Raw genomic sequence first — 19897 nt, 5'->3', positions numbered from 1 at the left:
ACTTGTGCTTCAACCGGAACCAACTGCGAAACTCAGATCTCTGTACATCCATCTGTACCGCATAGTACATAACGGCCAGACTGGGTCGGACCAAAGGTCCATCTAGCCCAGTGTCCTGTCTGCCCACAGTGGCCAATACCAGATGTCCCAGAGGGAGGGAACACAACAGGTAATCCCCATGTAATCCCTCCCCAAACAGACTAGGGACACCATTCCTGCCCATCCTGGCTAATAAGCATTGATGGATCTAACCTCCATGAATCTATCTAGCTCTTTTTTTAACCCTATTAAAGTCCTAAAGTACATGAGCAACAGACAAATTAACACTTTTTTTTTGTCTAGATCTTCGTTTGTTCACTTTTCTATATAATCAGTGCAAGATTAACAGGTTCTCTGGACACAAAAGCAGCCAGAGAGAGGGGGTTGGCTAGCATAGTGAGCACAGGGCTAAGTATGTGCACGTGCATATATATATATATATTTGTTAGTCTCTAAGGTGCCACAGGACTGCTCGTTTTTAAAGGGAAACCATTGGATTCAATTTCATTTTATTCCTTTTTCTATACATACTCTACACATATCCAACTGCACAATGACAATAGAAGAATATATTTCCCTTTTGTTTCAAATCATTTATACTTTCTGACACTCCTACACTGGCAAAGTGCTGCAAAAAATTGGGTTGCAAATACTGATGGGAAACGTTATTTCTTTTAAACACTATCCTTTTTAAGCCAAGAAAATCTTAATTTAAACAATTTAATTTATCTGTTTTAAAGATGAATAATAAGAAATGTACCTATCAACACACAGTCATAAGAACAGCCATAATGGGTCAGCCCAAAGGTCCAACTAGCCCAGTATCCTGTCTGCCAACAGTGGCCAATACAGATGGCCAGAGGGCAGGAACACAATAAATCATCATGTGATCCCTCTCCTGTCATCCATTTCCAGCCTCTAACAAACAGAGGTTAGGGACACCATACCTACCCATCCTGGCTAATAGCCATTGGTGGACCTAACCGCCATGAATCTATCTAGCTCTTTTTTGAACCCTGTTAAAGTCCTGGTGTTCACAACATCCTCTGACAATGAGTTCCACAGGTTGACTGCGCGCTGAGTGAAGAAAAGCTTCCTTTTGTTTGTTTTATACCTGCTGCCTATTCATTTCATTTGGTGACCCCTAGTTCTTATATTGTGGGAATAAGTACATTTTTCCGTATTCAGTTTTCCACATCTGTCATGATTTTATAGACCTATATCATATTCCCCGTTAGGCTCCCCTTTTCTAAGCTGAAAAGTCCAAGTCTTTAATCTCTCTTCATATTGGACCCATTCAAAACCCCTCAATTTTTGCTGCCCTTTTCTGAACCCTTTTCCAATGCCAATATATCTTTTTTGAGATGAGGTAACTACATTTGCATGCAGTATTCAAGTTAGTATTCAGTCACTAACTTTATTAGCAATACATTACTGTGCTCTGAAATATATTCAGGACACCAATATATACAGTCATATAAAATAAATCAGTATTTTTTTTAAATTATCCTTTAAAAACTCCCCTCATATCTATTTTCCCACCAGAGGTAATGTTAGCAAGTCACACTACCTTCATGCAAATAGAAAATTCTCAGCCAAAATTTCAGACTCACACCCCCAATTACCATGCATATACATGAAAGCACAACTGCAAATTAGGCACATGTAATATTTGGCCCTCTTCCCAATTTTATCAGACAGAAATCTGGTATTAGGAATACCTTGTCTGTGATCACAGCAGTACCACGTTCTAAATGCCACATATATAGCTGGCCAGTACATGCTAAAATGAAAAGGGAAGCTTTGCAGAGAGACTTTAAGAAGTGAAGTGATTTGCAGGTTTGAGGGAAACAGAGCACAAGTGGAAAAGCAATTCCTATTTCATGGATGGGAAGGGCAGACAATGGCTAGACCCAGACTGGAGGATCTTAGTGAGCGGGCAAGGAAGAGGAACAGCTCAAGTGACAGTGTGGAGACAATCTATGGAATGCTACCAAGGTTAAGAGGGCCATTTTTAAGTGGATTTAACACTTGAGAGAGACTCTGTAGATGATAGAGGGCTGAGGGGGGGATGATGCAATATGACTTACCCGAGCAAGAGTAACTTGACTGTACCAGCCAACAAAAAAACCCTATGGTCTGCAAAACCAAGCTAAACAAAACTGCTCCTAGGCAAGTAAAAGCATCATTCTGCTTGTCAGACTAAGGATGTTAAGAGGCAGGCAATTCGCTAATTGTGTAGTCGATAGAATATGTATTGATTACATGATCAGGTGATAAGGGAAGAAGTGCTCAGTTCTAGCTTCCAGGTCCGGACCTACCCCCACTGCAGCTCTGCAGTTTAAATGTAGTAAGAGCTGGGAGAGCAGGCAGCCAGGCCTGGAACCAAACACTAGTCCTGACATGGTCATGAGATCCTGCCATCTGGCCACCACTGGAGTTCACCAGCAAGGGCCATTTAACCGGTTAGCCTCATGTTTACTGGTATTGCTGACCAGTTAACCATTTAACATCCTCAACTATGGGGCTGTTTAATTACAATCTTGACGGTTGGCAGGCCAGCTGCGGGTGGCTAACTGCAGTGCAGATATACGTTTACAGCCTTGAAAACTTAGCAGCAATGGAGCTGCTGCAAGACAGTTTGACGTTGAGGAAGCACAAACACTGTAAGCTGCAGTCAAAGATCATGATTTTTGCCACAAAGATAAACAGCATAAGCTGCCTCACCAAGACAAAATATACCACAACTTGATTACTTACTGAAGCTGCAAACACAGCCACTCACAGAAGTGCAGTCTCAAAACTGAACCTGGTCAAGAAGGGTGTGTTCAGAGGTAGCCAGAGAAGAAAGAAAACCACCTTCCCAAAATTGCTGAAGAAAAAGGTTTGTGCCAGTAAAACGGGGCAAATGAAATTGGATTAAATAAGCTCTGTCAGAAGACAACAAATGTTATCAAGCTTCTCAACAATGTGATAATGAACACTACTACAGATAGCTACTGTAAGCATCCCCCAGTAAGGGCAATGCTTACCAGTTAACCGGTTACCCCTTGACATCCTTAATGTGATACACTGTGGTTGGGGTTTTTTTTTTTTTTTGTAGTTATTTCATGACAAACTGAGTTACCTTTGACCTCCATTTATAAGAGCACAAAGTGCACGTGCTGGAGTCACATTATTAACCATAGCCTTCAATGCTCTGTCTACATCTTCCCTTATAAAGGTGTTGGATTCTCCGGCTTTGTGCAAGAGGACTTTAACAGTACTGTCTAGTTCTTGATCCATGCTCTTTTTCAGGTATGTGAACAAATCCCCTAAACAGACCACAGCAGCTCGGGAAACGCCTGAGCGCAAGTTCTTCACCTGCACACAGGAAAGAGCCAAACAAACAATATGTAACATTTAGTAAATACACTTAATAAAGTAGCAAGGCTTAATTTTATTTTCCTCTTTGGAAATTTTTAGTCATTTAAAAAAAAGAGAAATTCTCATCTTGATTCCTAACAGGTGGGAGTTTATTAAATTCTATAAGATTCTAGATCTTAATTTTAACAGCTTTTAAGCAAATTTAAAACTACTGAATATCCCAAATACAAGCTGCTTCATGAAACCGTGTACCCATTCTTTTTCAAGATGACAGAGAAAACAGCAGCAGCTGGACAGAACACCTCTCCACTCAAATGTTTACCTCAGTGCTAGCAAATCTGAATTTTTAGTATAAGATTTTTATATGAAAATTTAACCTCTTGCACCACAGCCAGGCTTGTTTCATGCAGTTTTCCAGTCAACACATCAGTATGGTAAGCAGACAAACACCGAACAAAGTTCAGTCCTTCAATCTTCTTCTCCCTATATAAAATAAATATTTAATTGAAAAACAGTATCAACAAAACACACAAACACAGCAGATATTTAGAATGTCTGGGGCGACAGTGGATCACACATAAACCAACTGGGCTGTAAGCACAGGGGAGGCCTCAGATGGAGCACTGCATCCAATTCGAAGACCATGCTCTTTAGACAAGACATGGGACGGACAGACAAGAGCCAGAGGAGAGCAACAAGAATTATAAAAGGTTCAGAAAACCTGTCCTGGGAAGAAAGATTACACAATCTGGACATATTCAGTCTTGAGGAACGAAAATCGGGGGGAGGGCGGGAGAACTTGGTAACAGTCTTTCTTTCAATTGGTTAAGGGCTGTTACGAAGAGGATGGTGCTCTATTGTTCTCCATGTCCACTGAAGGTAGGACAAGCAGGCATAGGCTTAATCTGCTACAAGGGAGATTTAGGTTAGCTATTGGGGGAAAAAACCCTATCAAGATAATGAAGCCCTTGAACAGGCTTCCTAGGGATGCTGTGAAGTCCCCATCACAGGAGATTTTTAAGAGCAGGTTGCACAGGGATCATCAAGGTTTAGTTAGTTCTGCCTCAGTATAGGGACATGGACTGGAGCCCTGCTCCTCAATGAGCAGTCTGTCGGAGATTTCCCTTACGTTAGTGTCCCAAACCTTTTAGAGCACATGGACCCCTTTTCAATTTCACAGACCCCCCCATCCCTGGGGGAGAAAAAAGAAGAAAAAAGGGAAAAAAAGGATGGGGGCCACCAGAGTGGACTCGAACCTTACTTTTAAACTTTCCAGGGACCCCCTGCAGTAGCGTCACAGACCAGCTGGGAACCACTGCCTTACGCAGTTCAGGAAAGCAGAAAGCCAGCCCCTGATACTCTACGTATTGATGACCTCTCGAGCTCCCTTCCAGCCCTACATTTCTATGATTTTGTGTCCAACTAGCACAGCCATTGAGAATGTTGAAGAAACAAGTAGTGAGTACAAATTGTCTCCCAATGCATCAGTAATTTAAACTAAAAAGTCTTGCACAATGATTGTCTGGTACAGATGGCAGCAGAGCTGGATTAAGACAAGATGGGGCCATAGGTCCATCATCATGTGAGCACTCCCCAAGAGATGCAGGAAGGGGGTTAATGCCACTGCTCATCTCTGCAGTGTCTGTACAGACCCATTGTCACACCTGGAACAACATGGTGATGGTGGGGAGCTCCACAGCACAATGGGTCTTGAATTAACTAGCCGAGATGCTTGTCCCACCTCTCAAAGCTATTGTTTCAAGCTGTGCAAACTCTGAAAGGCACCATTCCAATAGTTATGCCTAGTTCACTTTATCAAGATCCTCTTTACAACCATCAGTACAGGCCCTCTTTTCCTATGGTTTACTAAACAGACTTCGCTTTTTAATCAAAAAGCTACTATGTACACTTCATTTTTTAAAAAGTATCAACATAAATGCTGCATCTTATAATCAGACACCCTAGATCCGTGGTCACCAACCAGTAGATCGCAATCTACCAGTAGATCTCAGGGGCTCTAAGAGTAGCTCTTGAGCCCTCTCTGAACTGCGCACCTGCGCGGGACATTTACATTAGATTTCCTCATTAGGTGAGTAGCTGCGAGGAATGGTGGGAGCTGGGAGGTCGGGAGGGCTGAAACACCCCAGCCAGCTGACTGTGGCTTTCAGCTGAAAGAGGCTGCCCCGCGCTCCAGCTGATCGGCGGTTTCTCCTCTGCACCTGCCCACGTGGAGCTTGGTGCACCCTGGCTGAGTGCCATGGCCAGCTGGCCGGGCAGCCACTTCTCTTCCCTTCAGCCCGGCTGCCCTGCGCTCAGCCCAGGGAGGCTGCGTCTAGCTCCAGCTGTGCTGGAGCAAGCTTCCCAGGCTGAGTGCAGGATCACAGATGCCCATCTGATGGACTGTATACGACTAGCAATCTCAAACTACAACCCAGACTTCAAGACACTGGCAGATACTGTTCAGCCACAGGTGTCACACTGAGACTGTTATTGGAAGAAAAAATATATAATTATCAATACTTGATTTTAGATTTACAAAATAGCAGAGAACAAAATGTATAATTGTAAATGCTTCATTTGACATTTAAATAGCATGAATTAAAAACAGAACAGTTATTTCATAACTATAAACATGTGATTTTAATTTTATATATTGCATAATTTAAAAATAAACTGCTTAACAGAGTGTATAAGGGCTGGGGATAGCAAGTGATGGACAGGAGAATAGAGAGGGCGGGGCTTCAAGGAAGGGGCGGGGCAGTAGATCTTCGCCTGTTCTGAGACTTAAAAAGTGATCTTGGGTGTAAAAAGGTTGGAGACCACTGCCCTAGATACATAGCTGTGTATGTGTGAATACATACCAGTCATCATCAGCTAAAAGTCGCAATGCATCTGTGAGTGCCATTTCAGGTTTTGAAAAGGGTCGCAACTCTGATGGATCCATTATCTCTGGACTATGAGTGACTGATGGGGTCCGATCCTTACACTGACCTTGAAGTCCAGGAGAGGTTTCACCTGTAAAGTCATGAAGCATTTACGCAATAGTAAGTGATTAACCTTCCTAATATGAAGAAAGCAACTGACATAAGACAAACATAGTTGACTATACTAAAGCTAGTGACTGGACAGATTATCAGGGCTCGACAAATAATGTAATCTACCCGCCCGTGGCGAGTGGATTACAACCTGGAAGAGTCGGCGAAGAGCAATCTGCGCATGCACAGAACGCAGAACCGCGCAGCTGGTGAGTGGGGCTCACCGCCGCTTGGTAAGCCCTGCAGATTACCATGGCTGAGTTTTCAAAAAGGTCACCAGTAACAACCACAATATTTTCAAGTGCACCATTTGGTGCATGTAAATGGGAATTGGTACACACAGGCACTCACTTGAATTACACACAATTCAAAGATTAATTCAGATGCATTCAAAGGTATTGCAAAAAACCTAAGAAAGCTGCTGCATGCATTTGAAGTTACTTAATTTGAAAATTAATCATCTACCTGTAGCTCAGAATGTTTCCAGAATTCAGAAAAAAGCTAAGTACTGCTTACTAATTACTCCCTTCTCTGATACAAAACTACAAGTATTGGTTCTCTAGTTTAAAGAAGCAACAAAATCTTGGCCTAAGGACTTAACAGCTCCCCAGAAAAGGCTAATGTTCAAGCTGTGCAGTCGTGAATCTCCAATTAAATGTTCTTAGTGGGAATAGGTCACATCAATCATTCCTTTCAATGTTACTGCTAGTGAATCATTCATTTTAAATTTTAATGAGCTATTGCTCAAATTCAGTTTCTGTATCACACTACTGACATAATTGCAAAAAAATTGCTGTAGATTTTCAATAAGTTTTACTAGCAAACTAGAAAGAAGAATTTCTAAATCACGTCCTAATCCAAAATACATTTGTTTTTTAGCTTGCGTTGCTGCTGTTCTAGCCTATTTATAATGGCTAAAGAACTAGAAGCATAGCCACTCGAGGGCTCCAATTTGAAGGGCTTTCTATCAGACATTTAAAACTTATCTTGAACGGACACACAGTACCGGGGTTTTTATAACTTTTAATCAATTAAATAATTTTTGAGTCACTAAGAAGGGGAGGGAGGCGCAAAATGAAATCCCCTGGTGCTTCAAATGTCCCTATTTGCCAAACTGTAAATGAAAAATATTTCAAGAGAGCACTGACCTAAGTTGTCTGTAAGCTGTGCGCCTGTGCAGCTATGTTCTGTGGTTCAAAGCTCAGAGGTTCAAAGCTCCCATGCAGGCAGGGAGCTCAGCTGACTGGTAGGTGGCAGGGCATCGCTAAGCAACAGCTAAACAGACCTAGCTGCATGCTTGAACTGAGGAGGCTCCCTGAGCAGGTAAGCATGCGATAAGGAGAGAATAAGTGACTGGGGGGAGGGAGTCAGAGGGGATGGGAGTTTGGAGAGTCCCGTGTGTGAGGAGAAAGAGAGAGAAGCTGTTAGAGGCAGAAACCCAGCAGTCTCCTCAACCCTCCTGGGCTGGGAAGGAAAGCAAGGGGCTGACTGCATGAGGTAGCTGGGGGAAAGAGAGGGTGGGTGGGTGCTGGCACTGGGATGGAAGGAGGAGGAGTTTGTCTTTGCTGTGTCGTGGGGGAGGTGTGGATAATTTTTTTGTGCTGATCCTGACTCCCAGATAGACTGCTGGTGCCTGCTAGTCTGAGAAGCAGGATTTTATCCTACCCCCCAGCTGGGCTGGGGGGGTAGCAGATTGTACAGGGTTAGGTGAGAGAAAAGCGGTGGGTAGGTGCTAGCATCTGTAAAATGAGGTGGAGGCAGGAGGCAGTTTGTTTAGGGTGTCCTCCTGACTCGCTGCAGTCCTCTCTGGCTGGTTGGGGTGAAGAGGAAAGCAGGTTGCATGGTGGATGTGCCAGGACATTTGTATGATTACATTTCAAACTAATTCACATGGGTATTAATGGCTTAAGGTAAGAAAGAAAAAGATTGTTTTAACCAGAAGATTTTTGGAGTGTTGCAGATATCTAAAACTCTGATCTTAATGATTTATTTAAATCCTGTGTTACTAATTAATACATGGTATATTGTATTGCATCAAGGCCAGATCTTTGCTATGCAGTAGAGTTCTGTCTCTGAGTTTGAAGTAGCAACTACTAGGTGCGATGCTAGTTGTTTTGTAGGATGAAACCTTATTTGCAAGCTCTTTGAAACATGCATCTGTCTACAAACCCTGAAGCCACATGTTAAAATTTGCTCTGTGGCTTCTACTCTTTGGGTATGTCTACACTACAGAGTTTTGTTGTAAAAATGGCCATTTTTCCAACAAAACTTAAGGAACATCCACACTGCAATTGCATTCTTCCGCAAGAAACAATCTAAAGAACAGAGGGGCTTTTTCGGCATTGGTAAACTTCATTCTAGGAGGAAGAAGCCTTTTTCTGAAAGGGGGAAAAAACACAGGTGTCCTGGTGGCCATTCCGTCCATTGCAATTACAGCTTACATGCGAGAGAGTGTCCATTCAGTCTGGATGCTCTCTTTCGAAAAAGCAGATCGCTTTTTCAATGCACTTTTGCAGTGTGGATGCTCTCTTTCGGAAGAAGTTTTTTCGGAAGATCTCTTCCGAAAAAAGCTTCTTCAGAAAGACACCTGTAGTCTAGATTTAGCCTCAGAGTTGGTGACACAAAAGATGGAAGATTCAAACCAGGAGAAATTTCATCTGATACAGCATGGATCCTAAACATTCCCCAGAGAAACTGTCTAAGCTTTAGTGAATGCCTTTTACTCTCCTTTCCAGTGTCAGTAAATACTGTATTAGTCATGCTCTCCTTGCAAATACAATTTCTAGTTGACTCATACATTTGTTTAGCACCTGAAAGCTGAGCTACATATGGATAATATGCATTCTGGTGTGTTTACTAGCTTGAGTTGTTAGAAAGGGTGATACATTTTCTGTTTATTAATTTCATATTAAATATCGTAAGCATTGCTCCTTCTTAAATATCCCTCGCTTTAGCACATCCACACACTACCTCAATATTGGAGTTGCACATAAGAAATTTCAACCTGCCCAAGGATAGAAAATGTTAGAGGAAACACTGGCACTGACCCAAAAATAAAAGGCCTAAAATTTTATTTTCTTTGGATGTCACACTTCTGATCATTGTCAACTCTTATTCCTTTGGTAAGGCAATCAAAAACTAGTGAGCCTGCACACTCCCTGAACCAGATCCTGAACAACACTCTTCTCACTGGGCAGTACAATGGGAACCATCTCAATCTGTAATACGCGGTAGGTAGCAGTGAACCAAAATGCAAGGGCAGAACACAGATCTGCACATTATCTCCATAATTGGAAAAAAAAAACCAACAACAAAAAACTGCTGCAGTTTTGAAAAAACTGAGCCTGATTATACTTGGGACTTGTCTCATCTGCCAGCATCCAAACATTTTAATACTGTCTTTTACACTTAACTAACTGTAACCGCTTACCTGAATCTAGCAAGACTGAAGACTGTGTCTTCTTTACACTGGATGTTCTTTTTAGTGGAGCACTGAAGGCAACATCTTCTAAAGATAAAGGCTCATTTTTGGAGGGTATTAATGCATCTCCATAAAAACCTAAACCTACAAAATAGGAAAACCAGAAAAGGGGAAGAGGTCACTCTTTCATAGTACTATGCTGTATTCTATAAAGATCTCAAAAATAGTCAATCTATCTGTCGTAAGTTCCTGTCTTATTATTACTAATATTTTATACCAACAACAAATAAGCTCATTAAGGAGATTACATCGTATCTTAAAATTTCAGAAATACCTGATGTCAATTTGGACAGTCATAATCTTAAATAATTAGTGCTGATATACCAGGTTTAGAAAATACTTCTGAGTCAACACCATTTAACAGTCCGTCATTAAATTGACAAAATATTAAACATTACTTTCTGTTGCCATTTTCTCTGGTTCACAATGTTTAAGTCGTTCCTGGGGATTTTGTTCCTTTTTTTCATCACTGACTTCCTGATGTTCTTTATGACTCAGTTCTTTTTCTTCTCTTCTCCTCTGCCTCATCTTATCCCTGGCAGATTTTGACATGGCAACTTTCATCTGCACAAAACAGAAGTCGTAGTGTAAAATATAATTGAACTGAAATACTTCATTCAATAATTTAAAACTTGGAATCATCTTTACTAAATAAAGGGGCTCACAACTTCTGCTATCATGCCATAGTGCATTTTGGAATTATTTATGCTAATTTAGGACCCAATCCTGCATAGTCTTGTCCATGTGCTTACCTCTATGCACTGTGAGCAATCCCATTTAAGTCAATGGGACTAATTATATTGTGAATAATGAGCACTGAGAATTTCTGCAGCTCAGAAATAATCACTCATGGCAATCTATGGATAATTCAGCTAATAGGGGGTCAGGCCTGTGAACCCCCTACATTTCATGATACTACTTGTGAGAGAAACTACTTACTAATTTGAGTAAAGAGTATGAAGTCCAGCCTAACTTCAGTTTTTTAAATTTTTTAACAATACGTTTTTTGACAATCATCTTCAAACTATGTGATCGGATTAATTTTAAAACAACTTTAAGGGCTCTTGCAATCCTGTTTATGTTTAAGAATAAATGGTTGAGTCTTTGGAACTTGAAGTCTTTAAATCAAGATCTGAGGACTTCAGTAACTCAGCCAGAGGATATGGGCCTATTGCAAAAGTGAGCGAGTGAGGTTCTGTGATGTGTAGATGGTCAGACTAGAACAGTGGTCTCCAACCTTTTTAAGCACAAGACCAATTTTTGAATTTAAGTCAGTCCAGGATCTACCTCAAACCCAAATACCTCTGCCCTGCCCTACTCCTTCTCCAAGGCCCGACCCCTGTTCCACACCTTCGCGAGGCCCCACCCTCCTCACTCTTTGAAGATGGGGTACAGGAGAGGGGGACAGAGTGACATCAGCACTCCCCTGCCTCAGTCTCCCCCACCCTGCATAACAAGCAGAAGGCTCCCAGGGGCAGCAGGACAGTGTAGAGAAGGGCAGCTGAAGGACAAGTACTTGATAGCCTCCCAGACAGACCAGTCAGGATCACCTGTCAGAGGTTCCAAGATCGACTGGTAGATCCTGATCTACTGGCTGGTGACCACGGGACTAGAAGATCACAATGGTCCCTTCTGGCCTTAAAGTTTAGGAATATTTTCAGTTAGTCATTTTTTATTTTCATTTTGAAGTACTACCCTTTACCTTGCATTATTTATACCTACAAATATTAATGTTCAGAAATCATAAGAAAGTTAAACAACATGTAGATAGCAGAACAACTCTTCATGAAATCACACCAGGGTGCAGACAATGAGACAAGACTATTTACAGGGAATATATATCTTAAGAATGGTGCTGGATTAAAAATCTGCAAGCTGCAGTCCTCTTTTTTGCCCCTCCCCTCCCCCCCCACACACACAACAGATGATGGTCAGTAACAGCAGCTGGTTCCTCAGACTGCCTTGCCAAAATATCCCAGTTGTCAAGGGGCCTGCTTTAAGGGCCGGCAGGAAGTTCCTTCTCCATGTCCATTCAATCCTTGGTCCTTTTGCTCAGTGTCAACAAAAATTGCTAATTTTAATGGTCATTTTGTGGACACGTCCTCTAGGAACTGCACCGAGAAACTAATTTCATAGGGTATGTCTACACTACCCCGCTATTTCGAACTAGCGGGGTAATGTAGGCATACCGCAATTGCATATGTAGGCATACCGCAAAGGCTTCCTAGTTCGAACTACCTAGTTCGTGCCGCATGTAGCCGCGTGGCATGGGGTTTGAACCAGACGGGATTTAAAAATGGCGGTGCCCGGCTTATGCAAATGAAGCCCGGGAAATTCAAATCCCGGGCTTCATTTGCAATTGCGGTATGCCTACATTACCCTCCTATTTCAAAATAGGAGGGTAGTGTAGACATACCCATAGTCACCAAAAAACACCAAATGTCGGTATCTGAGTACCTAGTACAGCTGATCAAATTGCATTGAATTGAACATTTGCAATAACCAATTCAGTTCCTTCACCAAATTTAGCCCTTTAATCTGTTTGACTTGACATAAAGAGACTGATCAAATACAATAAATCCCTATTCCAGGTCTGAACACAACTTTGTGTGAATATTTGTACAAACAAAACTGTTCACATAAATGTTTACTAAAAATGTGCAAAGCAAGCACCATTTTTTCCGTGGTCATCTAGTTGTTGGCTAATGATTCCTCATTATTCATTGAGTTTTATCTCCAGCCTGTGCTGGAATTATATCAGAGACCTAGAAATAAAGGCTCTGTAGCCCATTACCAGACTCTTGAGATATTGGTGACTATACTTTCATCAAACATTGATTTACCAGAATCTGGAGAACATAAGAACCGTATTCTCTAGTGACACTTTAAAAAAAAAAAAAAAAAAAAAAACACAATCAATTCTGTTTTACACTCTTACATCTTTCTCATTTTCAGTATCAAGGAAAGGTGCACTGTTCTGCTGGACTGCTCTCCCATAGATCCCTGATAGAGGCTCAATGCCTTGTTTGAGAGAATGGACGTCTCCGTTCTCCACACACGATATCATGGACTGGCTGTATGTTAATGGCGCAGATGGGGGGCTTCCAAAAACACCTGAAATGGTTATCATATCATAACCTCACCAAGAGGTCATTTTCACACAGCAGAAGTCACTCAGTAAGAAACTAAAGCAAAGCAAAAATAATTCCAGAAAACAAAACCTGGGTGGGCTATATTAATGCCAAATTCTACCTATAGTTACATTTCCGCATTTCCACTGACTACAAAGGGTCTTTTAGTGAGAGAGTATATAGGCAAAATGTTGTCCTCATTTTCTTACTGTTCTTTATTTAATGCTAATCTTACACATGTTGAACGTCTCTAGCCCAGCACACTCTGGTTCAGCAACATCCGTGGTCTGGCGCGATTTTACGTAGCTGGATGACCACTTATGGTTGTGGCCAAGTTTCCTGCAGTCCCATAAAGTTGTTGAAAGCCACCACTCATGGCTCTCGGTGTTCTGTGTTGTCATTTAACTCCAATTTACCCCTCAATGTCTTCCAAGAGCTCAGTAAGCAGAGAAAGTGTTGGTAACGCTGCTCGACAATATTGACCTCCTGTGGTTCACCACTGGTCAGGTCTCAAGGGTGCGGGACTAAAGAGGTTCAATCTGTAGTACAGTTTATATCACATTTCTCAGTAAGGGTGTAAAATAGTCATTCCGATACTATTTTCTCCTTCAATAATTTTTATTTATTTTTAAATTTGGGGATTGTTTAGATGTTATATTATAAATATGTGAATGAACTCATTTTAGCTCCCCTTCTCCTGACTGTCCAAAAATACAAGGTCTGTTTCTATACTAAAATCGTATTACATATATAGGAAATTAATTTTAAAAATACCTTTTCCAACAATTACTACAGAATCTTCAGACAGGGCACTCGGTGAAATGAAGTCTAGATTGTTAATTTGCTGTAAACTAGAAGTTGACCCTGTAAAGCCTAAAAATTACACATAAAGAAGAGCTATATCATTAATTTACCTAATATTTAGTAAAATATCTTAAGCTTAGTTTCAACTGATTAATCACTCTTAAGCATGACTGTATTTCTAGAGTACTGCAAGTCTTGATTAATGCTGAAATCCTCAAAGGAAAGTACTGTATCACATATGCTAAATATCAATACTTTCAAACATACTAAATAACAGCTTGCTTACAAGAATTATTTTCCATGCATTTAACTATTTTTCTAATAATTCAGCACAATTGTGCCAATTTAGCATCCACTGAAAGCAATTAATTTTCTGTTCCAAGGATCACTTCATGTTGATTACTGCATACTTTAGCAGTTTAATTTTTCTATTAATATAGATTTTAGTTCTGATTGCACTGTTTCCATACAGGGTAAACTCAATCAGTAACAATGGCAGACTGGTATTACATTCTTTAGCATTAAATTATTGCCATGGAGTTAACACGTAACACCACATCTGACAATCTGCAAAAAAGATTTTTGAGCACAAAGGCTTGGGACCAAACCAGGGCTGTCCCAGATGGCTAACAGTCATGAGCAACAGGAATTAAACTGGTGTTGCCAAACAAAAGTGATAAGATATAAGGCCAATTCAGTTCACATTTGACACTAAAATACTGCCACAAGATATTCTTCTCTCCCAACCACAGCCATATTTTAAGTGACCTAAAAGGTGAAACCGTATCTTTTAGTTTGAGTTTCATTTTTAGCTTTCTTGATTTAAAAAAAACACACACTGTCATTGCTGTATGCTAACAGCGTGCTGTGTCAGAAAAACCATACAAGACAAAATTCTTAACCAACTGATTACGACGCAGAGAGCAGAAATTAAATCAATTTAGCTTTTCAAGACTTCATTAGAACTGAAACACAAAAGCTTACAATTTATCTTCCTGAACTTCACCAATAATGATGGCTTATTTTAAAAAATGAAACATATATAGCCATATCTACATTTTGGCTGAGAAAAATCGAGATTTTGATCATTAACTTCAAGTAATTTGCTATCTCTGAAACTTTAACAGTCCTGCTTGTGAATTTCAGGAAAATATCTTATTAATATAAATAGAAATTGAAGTTATAGGACCAAGTTGAAGTCCATAAAATATCTGCTTTAGAAGAAGTTAGCAAACATTGGGGTTTTTTCCCACATAAGACATCAAAGGAACATAGGAAGTGACTCACTAACCTTTTGTAGGTTTACAATGCTTTTGGTGCTCTTTGTTCTGACCCTTCAAAACACAAGGTGACACTTCTCTCTGCTTGTCATCTTCATAATCACCAGGCCCATTCCCATAGTTCAGACGTTGGCCAATTATGCTCACATCTGAGGATGCTTTATCATGAAACATTATCCCTGTATAACAGAATCCATAGCAAAGTGTTCAACATAAAGCACTGACATGCTGCATCACCATTTAATGGCAAGAGTTAGTCTTAACATGCCCTAGCCGTGTGAGCAGAGAAAAACAATCCCCAAAGCCCTGAGCAGAATTTGAAAATGGTCAATTAAAATCTCATATAGCTTAAAAAATACTTCTGGGATAAGATTTAATGGGTCAAGACGAGACATCATTAGATAATCTTACTTAAGGTGTATCTAATTTTATGAATTATGAATACTTCCATTACAGTAGCAGCTAAGAAAATACTGAGCCTTAAAATAGAGCCTTAAAAATAAAATGGCTTCACTTTGACTGAATTAGCTGTATCTTTCTGTTTATGCACATCAAATTACCTGCAGCAGAGCCCCGTTCTATTATGCTAGTACTTCTATTCCTTGCTGAAGACAGTCTTGCTGGACGCGATTTGCATCCAAGTAGAGGAAAGATGTCTGAGCTGCTGCAATACAAAAAAAAAAATCACTTCTCTATAACTATACTTCTGAATGGGACGAGGAGGCCTGCCTGCCTAAGGACATGTTTTGCCTAATGTGAAAACAGTATATGTTGGGTTGTTTCTCTATTTCAGGTTGAGCACAAAATATTCCTAGCACATCACCAGAAATGGTCACGTTACTATAGATTAGAGAAAGAGAATTCATTTGGTAGCAATCAGGTTCCCCCCCACCCACTTCTAAGCACAAAAAGTTACACTAGGCAGGATGAGGTAAATGCTAGGGATGTAAAATCCCATTTAATTAGTTAACCCAGTTAAACGCTATATTTAGCCATTTAATTGCTTAAACTGGGGTCACCAGCCCAGCCAGAATGGTTAACCATTCACATCCCTAGGAAATGCTGGTTTCAATTTCTCCTGCCCACACTGTATTTGTTCTGTGAACAGAATTTCAACCTCCAATGCTGGAAAGCCAGTTGTAGGCCTTGCTGAAGCCCTAAAACTATCTCTAGTGGCATTTGTTTGCATAGTTACTTGAGAACTCGGTGTGCCTGTCCCATCCTCAGGTCATGAATGTGGTGACTTTGCTAATGGACACCACTCATGTGTTAATATTCTGCCATGGCCAGGCCTACTTTGGTTCAGCCTAGAAGCTATGCCTAGGACTCCCACAAAGCCTACACCAGCATTGGAACTTAACTCTCTGAAAAATATAAAGAAACGTGTTAAGGTATTTAATAACTTCTGGGATGGCATTTTGCCACTCTGGCACAGATTCAAGTTTCCTTATATAGGGCACATTCTCCCTGGTGGACTGGACTTGAATTAGCTGTGAGCACTGTCATACATTAAAGCTGCAACATCAGGGTCTAATGGAAAAGTTCTGTATTACAGAATACTGTTCCCAGCTCTCCTGCTCAGAGCCCATGATGCAGTGATATGGCATGCCAGAGGTTTTTGCATTATGTTCTTTAGGCCTCACCTGCATGCAGCTTGACCATGTGCCCAGGAAGAAATTAAGGAGATTGTACTTGCAATACTTGGCAAAACGTTTCCCACTTAGTTTTACAAAGCTAAGAATAAGTGCATATTGCAGCCAACTGTTCAATTTTAGTGCATCAAAACAAATCCCATCAAATTCTTTGCAAAGGGGTTGAGAAAATGAAGGCATTACATATAAAAAAATTCATAGCAACTAATGTTACAATGAAAATATGCATTCATTGATAATTCAGATTTAGCAACAATAAGAAAAGTTTAAATTGTTTGTTTCCACCCCACCAAAAAAAGGTATTTAAGTAAATGCATTCCTGATTAACTTTCCAGGCTGCAATAAGAAAACCTCTTTCTCCTGATTCATTCTCTGTTTTATTCATTTGTTTAGACTGTGGTTCACTTATCTTCCATGTCAGGTTCACCTTCATTATAAAATATTTATATAGCAACAGCAGGGCTTTAACGGCTACTTCGTGTTACTATAGCTAGAGCTTGGCATCGGGTCAAAGAAAAAGCAGGAACAAATTAGAACAATATTTAACCACAGCAGCACAGTACAGTGCATTTTAAGTGAGAAAGTAACTCTCGGATAAAATCTAGGCACCAAGCAAACCAGTCAGATTTAAAAAATGCAAGTTTCCCACCCGCTCAACCCAAACAAAGATGTTAGAATTCTCAATGAGGATTTAACAAATAAATTACACTCACGTTATCTTTCCCTGAGAGGTTGTGGACAATGGAGAAGTCAGAGATTCCTGACTGTAAACTCCACTTTCACTGTGAGAGCTCACATTTGGAGAGGAAGTGCCAGAAGGGGAGTCCGTAGTCAGATCAAGTTTAAGCGCAGAATCAGGGCTCTCAAGATCTGAAGTGCTGCCACTCAGCTTTGCCCTCTTCTTAGCTGCACTATTACGGAGAGACCTAAGTGAACTCTGCATCTAAACAGAATTGAAAGTAATTCCAGAGTTAACACACTGCATGTGTAATTTGTTTCAACACAGAACCAAGCTGTCAAATATAAGACTGCATCTAAAATCTTAAACTTTTAGTCACTGGATGGTGATAGTAACTTTATCTTGCCCCAAAACACACAATCTATATGGAGTGAACATATCAGTAGATATCTTAATTGCCAGACATCATTATTATACTTACGAAGTGACAGAGACAGGCACAACTTAACAGTGCGCTAATGCAAGCGCAAACACTGCATGCACATCATCATCCCTGGTTGTTTTGCAAAGCTCACTACAAAAGACTATTCACACCAACACTATCAATCCTTTTTACAAAAAACTAATATTCTTAAATGGACTCATGTTACACATGAGAGCGAGCTCAGCGGCGTCTGATTTTTGCTCCCTGACCCAGCCAGGGCTGGGAGAGCTGCAAAGATGAATCTTACCACAGTCTATCAGAAAGGATGCTACCCAAAGTAAATCGTGAAACTACAGCTATTCCAGTCCCATTCCACTGCATCGTCTCCCCTCTCTTTGCAGGAGATACTCAGAGTGGGAAACAGGGCACCGGTAGGCAGTATTACGACCCAGGGTTTTGGCGGGGAGGAAATGGAGGGAGACGAGGACAAGTTACAGTAACGGGTAGAGGAAAACAATATTTCAAGTTGGGCCCTCCTGACTGTTTTGCCACATTCACTGTCTCTCCTCTCACACTGCAATCTCCCACTCCTAACGTTCACCCATACAATGCCCCCACACCAATGCATTCACACTCATTTGCCAGATCACCCCATTCTCCCACAATCAACCCTCCCAAATCACTGCAGGGTGAGAGTTTCCTGTGTCCTCTTGGGCTTCCTCCAACCAAACCTCACTGCTCGGAAACCCCTTACTAGCCAACCCCATTGACCCCACCCACAGGCTCAAAAGCACTTGCCCATCAAACTCAGAACTCTCTTCTCCCTTAATCTTGGCTCTCAGAAATCCACGGGCTAATTTGACTCTGGGATACCTTGGAATGCATCTATGCCCATTTACCGCTGACCCTATTTGCTCTCATTTTTAGGTCTTGGGATTAAAAGATGCAAACAGACAGGTGTCCCATTGCCACCCTAGCTACAGTGACTGTTGGTATGGTAGGTATATTCAAGGATTGCTTTAATCTCTAATTTAACATATGGTTCTTTCCTTTTATGCAGTACAAGGGTGATTCAGAGGATGAAACCCCACAGGGTAAAATTTAAAAATGACTGTTTATGAATATAAAATTAAGCTTTAACTTAACTGTACTGAAGTTGCATTATAATCTCCTGTACAGAGCTGCATTTGTCCTCAGGCAAATGCCCTATCCACTAGGCCATTCCAGAACCCACCCTACCTCATTATCCTCAGGGCATACCCATATCCTGCCTTCCTAATACCAGAGCCTGCTCCATCCCTGGGGAATTGGTGTTGGCAGGGGGGAAGGAAGGAGACTTGAACCGACCACCCTGGGGAGCGCAGGGCGGTGCGTTTGAGTACTAACTGCCACCCTCCACCTCCCCCCCCCCGCCCACTCAGGAAGTCATTGGGGTGCCAACACTAGTTGCCCAGGGATGGAGCCAGGCTCTGGCATTAGGAAGGAAGGATACGGGTTGTCCTGAAGGTAGGGAAGTGGGATGGGATCTGAAGTGACCTAGTGGATAGCGATAGAAATGCATAGGGCAGCTAGTGGATAGGGCATTCACTTTCTCCCCTTAGGAGAGCTGAATCTAGCAGGATCTACATTTAATATCTTACGTGGCTCCCATACAACACCCGTGTTAACATCATAATTGCTCCACATTATGTACTGACAGGATACACTGAATGGCTCCATCAGTGACACCCTAATTCATCTAACTGATGCTTTAAGATCAGGGTTTTCTAATTTCACTCCATGGATAGTCAAGGGTTGCGTCAGAGACAGTGCACTTCCACAAATCTTAAAGGTGAACAGAGTTTAAACAAGAGATTTCTGGAAGCTAAGTCGGTCAAGTAATCAAGCGCTTGGCTTCCTGGCATTTTCCACCCTACTATAAAATAAAAATAAAGGATTAAATACAGTAAAACTCCGATGGTCCGGCATCCGATGGTCCGGCACCATCAGGAACCCGGAAGTGCTCC

At 41.2% G+C, this 19897-nt stretch overlaps 1 protein-coding gene across 4 annotated transcripts in view; it reads right to left on the bottom strand.

Annotated features, from left to right (window-relative positions):
- Positions 1-19897, bottom strand: part of TOGARAM1 (TOG array regulator of axonemal microtubules 1) — a 55104-nt gene that overhangs the window by 14002 nt on the left and 21205 nt on the right. For 2 of the 4 annotated variants that reach the window (XM_089778263.1, XM_014572316.4), the window contains exons 6-15: positions 17502-17731; positions 15697-15800; positions 15148-15315; positions 13827-13925; positions 12860-13035; positions 10320-10485; positions 9871-10005; positions 6267-6420; positions 3783-3888; positions 3167-3402 (exon numbers count right to left, since the gene is read on the bottom strand). In XM_089778263.1, the coding sequence (XP_089634389.1) occupies positions 3167-3402; positions 3783-3888; positions 6267-6420; positions 9871-10005; positions 10320-10485; positions 12860-13035; positions 13827-13925; positions 15148-15315; positions 15697-15800; positions 17502-17731 (1574 nt within the window). The remainder of the gene's footprint in view (positions 1-3166; positions 3403-3782; positions 3889-6266; positions 6421-9870; positions 10006-10319; positions 10486-12859; positions 13036-13826; positions 13926-15147; positions 15316-15696; positions 15801-17501; positions 17732-19897) is intronic. The other 2 variants (XM_075926132.2, XM_075926133.2) reach the window with 2 other exon arrangements.

Source organism: Pelodiscus sinensis, chromosome 5, assembly GCF_052426305.1.
Source record: "Pelodiscus sinensis isolate ZL-2025 chromosome 5, ASM5242630v1, whole genome shotgun sequence".
Taxonomy (NCBI): domain Eukaryota; kingdom Metazoa; phylum Chordata; order Testudines; family Trionychidae; genus Pelodiscus; species Pelodiscus sinensis.
Note: the sequence above shows the minus strand (reverse complement) of the source record. Positions and strands in the feature narration are given on the sequence as shown.